We start from the raw sequence: 7,283 nt of genomic DNA, 5'->3' as shown, positions 1-7,283 counted from the left end.
GTTTTATTAAGTCTTGTGAATTGTAACTTTAGCTTAGGTTTAGTTTTGTTAGCACTGTTTTTTCTCCAGGTAATATTATCCCTTTTTTCGTGGTCTACTTGAGTGAGGACGTCTCAATTTTAAATTTAGTTCTTCAAAAGTGCAGCATGAATCAATCTGACAGCGACCAAATAACCAAATTTGCATAGCTGCAAATTAGTCCGAAGTATTTTTCTTTACTTTCTTTTAATTGATACAGACTGCAAAACGTATCTTACCTGCAATCAGGGCCAACAGTGATAGCTGGTATAACTCTGCCTTTGCAATCAATGTACTCTTCACCTTTGAGTATAGTATTTCTCACGATATTTCTTTTCCACTTAGTTTAATTTTTTACTTTTCTTCTGTCGCTAGTATTGCATTGTTCTTCATCTATCGCAATTTTTACAAAAATACAATAAAATGATGCTAAATAAAACTTTAACCTCAAAAAAACAATCGAACATGTGGTACAATAGTACAGTATAATACACAGATGTTAATAGTGCTGTCTACAAAAATATTCTGAGTCACTGACATAGAGTATTTTAGTTTGCAATGATATATTTTAGCTTTTTATTTAACATGCGTGGAGAATACAGACTTTTAATGTTTTGGCACGAAAAGTTGCAATTCTGTTCATAGAACAATAATTTTCCATCAAAATATCAAAAATGAAAAAAAAATGACTTTGAAAGTTTTTGTTTACACAGATCCTTATAATAACTGTACTTTAGTCTAAAGTGAACATTAGTTCAAATTTGCTTTAGGTTGTTATTATGAAATCAAGCTTAAATTTTTATTTTTTATACTTCCCGTTTTAAAATAATTTCATATCAATATAATGTCGGATTTTTACAATTCTCAGTTCAAAAAATGTATTAAAGCGAGATAAAAAGAGTTGTTAGTAAAATATTTTTATAAGTTAGACTTTAATATTTATATTTTAAGAGATTTTTAAATTAGCACATATTAAATATGGCTTTTTATGAAATAATAGTCACAGTAAACAATTGGAAGAGTCCATTTACGTCACTAGGATTGTTCGTTATACAACAACAACATTTTTCCAATATTATTTAAATCTATAAGAATAATAAATAAATAAAAAATTAATTTATTTAATTTTAGACATATTATTTAAATTTTAAATATACAGAAAACATAGTACGAAGCTTTGCACTGGTCTACAGTATCGCTTACTGTACCACTTTTTTTTTCAACTTATACGTTAACTATTAGTTAAAAAATAACTATGGGAAACTCCATTAAAAAGTTTAAATAGTTACTTCAGAAGATTGAGAATAATGAATAATATCAATAACAAGATTTTTTTCAAAATTTATAATTGAACACTGACATAGTGATCGCTAGACTTCGGCAAATATGCAAATAAAAATGTAGAAAATATGCGCATAAATATGCACGTGTTTACCCGAAAATATGCAAATATTTTACAAAATATGCATACAAATAAATAAAAAAATCGTAAAATAGTAACAATTTTATTTAAAAAAAAGTGTACATAACTAAATATTTCCTACTATTCATTAAGATTTACATTTATTTTAAGTAACTACATCATTTTTAAGTATGAATAAACTTATTTAGAATTATGGTAACAATAAATGACCAAGTGGTGTTCAAAATTTTCCAACAAAAACTTGTGGCTTCTGTCTGAGTACATATATTTATATATGGAAAAACTTCGTTCAACATCAACTAATGTAACGGGAGCATTTTTCAAACTAACCAAAACATTTGGTTCTAAATTAATTGTTTCCGAAATATTTCCAGCTAGAACACTGACTACTTCAGAAAGAATATGGTAACCTTTATTTTTTTCCATAGTAGCTTCAAATTTTTTTAAAATATCTTTTCCAATATTACCTCTAACGTTCCGACAACATGACGCAAATTCTTTTATTAATGCTGTACTTTCGAACAATGACAGTTTTGGTGATTCTAACTGAGTAATTGTTTTTTGAACAAAACTAAAATTTGATTTTATAAATGAAAGTTCTTGTTGGAGCAAGTTACTCTGAAAAGTTTGTTTAGAATCCAAAAGAGATTGGGAACTTTCATCTGTTAACGTATCAATTATGTTCTTTATTTTAACAAAATGATCTGCATAAAAATTAGCTGCTTCTAACCATGTTTCCCATCGCGTTAAAATAGGTTGTAGTGGAAGAGGAATGTTAGGTAGCATTTCTTTATAAAGTTGAATTCTTATAGGAGATTTAAGAAATACTTTTTTGACACTGGATATCATGGTATTTACAAGAGGAAACTTTTTTCGTATTTCCTCTGCAACTCTGTTTAATCCATGCGCTACACAAGTAACATGTATTAAATCTGGGAAAAATATTTTTAAATTTTGTCCTGCTTTCACCATATAAGGAGCAGCATCCGATAAAATAAGCAGTAATTTATTAGAAGGAATAGTTGTCGGAAGAAAAAAAGTTGCTAATGTTTCTTGTATAAAACGCGAAATTGTTAAAGCATTTGTTTTCTCAAGTTGCTGGCATGAAATAAGATGAGATTTTGGTAAGGTATCTTCTTTAAGAACACCAATCAATAAATGAGCAATATACTTTCCTGAGGAATCAGTGGTTTCGTCTACAGATATGTAAAAATAATTATCTGCAATTTCTTCCTTAATATTAATTAACACCGACGAGTATAGCCCGTTCACATTATTTCTTCTTAGAGACCGATCACTTGGAACATTAAGTTTGCAATATTTTTTTAGAAACGAACTAAAATTTACATTTGCTAATTTTGAAAGCGGTATGTTTGCAGACACTAATGCGCGACACAAGTCTTCATTAAAAGTTTCTTGCTCATCTAATTTTTTTGAAGTAGATTGGAAACATTTAGCCATTGAAGTTTGATGTTTTCCTCCTATTTTTCCTTTTTTTGCAATGTGTGAAGCAGTTCTCACATGTTGGTCTATCTGAAATTTCTTCTCACATGCTATCTATAAATAAAAATAAAAACCTTTATTTCAACCCAACCTTTAAAATATAAAAATATACAAGGTGTTTTTGGTTAATCAAATAACTGGTTTGGAAAAAAAACACTCGCTAAGTGTTTTAAATGCAGTATTAATCCACAAATTAGTTTTTGTTACTAACCATTAGTACATCATATAACTTATTTTAAAATTCAACAAAAGTTTTTTTTTTGTTAATTCAATTCATAAAAAAAAGTAAAGGTGAAAAATTTTTCTAAATACACACCATTGTATTGTACCATGGACAATTTTTTCTTACTAAAGGAAGCTATTTTTCATTTAAAAACAACCTACGAGTATTAAATTTCAAGTAAATACGTTTATTGGTTTTAAAGTTATTGTTATTATTAACTAAAAGAATTTAATTTTTTTTAATTTTAACACCCTGTATCTCGAAAAGTAAATAAGTTTGACCCCTCATTAACTATATCGTTTTGTTCAATTTTTCGAGAAGTATCTACAGTCAAACGTTGTAAGTGTCATTTGGAAACACCCTGTATGTATGAAATATTAGATATTTAATAGAAAATATTAGATACTTACAATTTTGCCACAGACTGAACAGTAGATTTTTCCCATATCCATAGACAGCTCTTTATAAGGTTTAATCCAAGTTGAAGCACTGGTTGTTTTAGGCATTATAAAATCACAATCTTCCTTTTTGTTACGCACAACGAGTGTTTACGCTTTGAATATCAAAACAAAAATGATTTACAAATCTGAGCATCAAATTAGAAATGTTTAGGTACCTAATTCAATAAACTGGGAGATTTTGGAAAATCCCTAAATTAGGAACAAAACTATTAGCCGTTTACCTGCTGTTAAGATACAATAAATTGTAGATAGATTTGGGGATTAGATCATAAAATGCAAATGAGCGAACCCTTAGCGATTATCCAATAACTGAATGCCTCAGTGACCGATACTTTCTAAGAATGTTGAGGGCTACTTAAATTGATCTTCTTTGAAATTGTAAATGTTTTGTACCTGTAGAGATTACGTACTTAGATCATTTCTTGATTAAAATGACTACAAAATTTTATACAAGAATTAAAATAAATTGGTATGTTAAAAAATTTTCAAATACAGTATAAAAATCTGAATTTTTATGCACTTTATGCAAACTTTTATACAAATATGCCAAAATATGAAATATTTGCATAAAATATGCACAATATGCAAAATATGCAATATGCATATTTGCCGAAGTCTAGTGATCGCTTTTTGAACATGAGTTTATTATTGCATATTTTTTAGTAGATCGATATAGTGTTTCAGTAAATCAGTAATTTGAAGTTAAAATTAGTAGATCTTCTGAAAAATCAGTAGACGTGGTAACCTTGCGAAAGGTAGTAATGGGCAACGTACGAGCACCAAAACATGTCGGTTACATCGAAACTGGCTTCACTTTTCGAAGGTTTATTAAATTAGTGTTACCTGTCCTCTCTCTTTAGTCTAGTCTAGTTTAAAAAAAGAAGAAAAAAATGTCAAAAAACTTGACATTAAACATATTAAAATAAAAACACATACGAGTCAGAATTAGCTGTCAATGAATTAAAAGTTAGAAAATTGTGATAAAATAATAATTTGTGAGAAAAATTATTATAATAATCTCTACCACACGTTAATTTATCGAATATGCTTTCATTTGTATTATTGTTACTGTCAATACTAATCGTGTCATGCGATAAACCAAAGTTAAGAATAATAGGTGGAGAAGAATGTAAAAGAAGCTATCCATTTATGGTTTCAATTAGAAAAAGAAACATACATCATTGTGCGGGAACTTTAATAGCACCCAAATGGGTTCTAACTGCTGCACATTGTGTTAGCAAAAAATATTTACAGACGGCTGTTATTGGCAGTAATTATTTAGTTCCCAAATTTGATGATTTTTTTATGGATGTAAGTATCATAAACTATAGGATACATCCAAATTTTAATGAAGTTAATTTTGCAAATGATATAGCAGTTATGGAACTTGCAGAACCAGTGCGTCTTCCATCCTTCGTACAGTTGCCCAATAAGTCTTTATCTGAAAATATACAAAAATATTATCAGAAAGCATTGGTTATGGGTTGGGGGGCGGAAATTGAAGGTTCTAATGATGGAAGCCCTGTACTGCGTTGTGTGTATTTATCTCTGATTACTATTGATGAATGTCGATTATATTATCCCCAAAATCTGATAAAAACGACCCATATATGTTCTTTAAGTAAAAATCGTGATGCGTGTCAAGGAGATTCTGGAGGTCCGCTTCTTAGTGATGACATTCAATATGGTATTGTATCGTGGGGGTGGGGTTGTGGTAGATACCCTGGAGTTTACACCAGAGTCTATCATTTTCTGCACTTTATTAAAGAAGCAATTAGAAACGGTGCAAAAAATAAATTTATTAATATTGTAGTTATTTTTTTTGTACTATTTTTAAGTCAGCTTTTAAATGCTAATATACATCATATACTTAAAGAGATAAAATAAAGTATACATGATTATATTGGGTAGTAAAGAAGACATTTTTACATAATACGCTTTGTCTCCAAAATTAGTTATATCTTTTATTGCAATCAGAAATCCACTGACCCGCAAAATTCGTGACGTGACGTGAGATTGCATGGTTTTCTTCTTTTAGTTTTGTTGAATTGGCTCTTAGTATAAATAAATATATTTTTAAAAGTAGAGGTGCCTTTTATTTATTTGTTTATTATTTTTAACATTTAAAATGTTCGTCATTTTTACGGCTAAAATACAGTTTTTGTTAGAGTGCCCTCAATAAATCCAATCTTCTTCTTCTTCTTAGTCGTTGACCTGATGCAGGTATCGTGATATCATAAAGCTATTAGCTAAATTTCCCAATGTTCCTCCACGTTTTTTTATCTTCTGCCAATCTAGCAGATTCTGACAATGGAGCGCCAATGGTAGCAACAATATGGTCCGTGTATCGTGTGGGAGATCTACCTCTATTTCTTTTGCCTTTTACTTTTCCCTGGATGGTAAGTTTTTTAAGACCATTTCTTCGAAGCACATGTCAATTCTTTCGAAGCATAAATCCAATATTGACTTAAAATATTGCTTGTTAAATTAATTTTGATATATTCTTTTTTTATGTATGTTAGCTGTTTTTTTTTGGAAAAGAAAAATGTAATAAAAAATAAAAATTTGTAATGAGACCAGATCAAGTAACTCAAGATTGCTCTTGCTCTTGACCTTCTTATGATGAACTTCTAATTCGATGTACCGAAGATATGCTTGGTATTGCAAAAGTCTGCGAAAAACACTATCCATTGCTTTACAAAGATTTCGAGAAACTCTTTCGTACTTTAAAAGACCTGTACAGCGAAAACGAAAGTCAACAAGCGATGATTGGTTTATTAGACTTAAAGTACTTGAACGGGGCCAGTTACTGCTACAGCTTTGACTAGGAGACTGGTAAATGTTCATGATACCACAGTTTCACCTGACGCTGTACGTCGAAGATTAAGCGAACAAAGTTTACCATCTTATGTACCTGTTACAGGCTCTTTATTGGACGCAGTTTATCGAAAATAACGCTTGTAATTATGTTGTCCTCATGTAGATTAGGATACGGAAGATTGGAGAGACGTTTTTTTTACAGAAGAAGAGTGTAGTTTAGTGGTATGGATGGCATTTCTTTGGAAGCTCATAGAGATTTCGTTATGTTAATGCATTGTGTAGGTAAAAATTTTCTGCTAATGCAGAATAATGCTTGACCGCACATAACCAGGATAACAAGATACTTTACAAATGTTGGTATTTAGTTACTAGCCTCGCCACCTTTAACTCAAGACTTATAGGAGCATTTGTGGGACAACTGAAGTAGTTTATCAGTTTATCATTCTTAATCCAGTTTTATCGGCCAGCTATACCGCTGACTAGGGCCACATTATTTAAAGATGGATACTAACAGCAGCATCCCACCTACCTGAATACCTGTACCTCAAAGGAACTTTAATCATACCTCAACGTACTTATCAGCAGCAGCAAATATGCAATATTCCCATCTAAACAGCAAACGATGGTCTTTAGTGTCTTGGAAAATACTAAATTGCAAAACTATTAAATTCTATTGGGCAAAATAATTTAACCTAAGAATATAATATTTATCGAGATTACCCAATAACCGTATAAGTATGTACCAAGCGAACAAAAAAGTTATTAATGACTGCATGATAAACTAGGGTCATATAAAAATTCAAAATGTAACGGTACATGTTAGAAGATTAATCAC

At 30.0% G+C, this 7,283-nt stretch overlaps 1 protein-coding gene across 1 annotated transcript; it reads left to right on the top strand.

The window, feature by feature from the left end:
- Window positions 1-4,559: 4,559 nt before the first annotated feature.
- On the top strand, window positions 4,560-5,692 carry LOC140432332 (trypsin-like). Its single transcript, XM_072520163.1, has one exon. It carries the CDS (start codon window positions 4,673-4,675, stop codon window positions 5,513-5,515), a length of 843 nt encoding a protein of 280 aa, XP_072376264.1. The 5' UTR covers window positions 4,560-4,672; the 3' UTR covers window positions 5,516-5,692.
- Window positions 5,693-7,283: the final 1,591 nt, after the last annotated feature.

This window comes from Diabrotica undecimpunctata, chromosome 1, assembly GCF_040954645.1.
Source record: "Diabrotica undecimpunctata isolate CICGRU chromosome 1, icDiaUnde3, whole genome shotgun sequence".
Lineage (NCBI taxonomy): Eukaryota > Metazoa > Arthropoda > Insecta > Coleoptera > Chrysomelidae > Diabrotica > Diabrotica undecimpunctata.
Note: the sequence above shows the minus strand (reverse complement) of the source record. Positions and strands in the feature narration are given on the sequence as shown.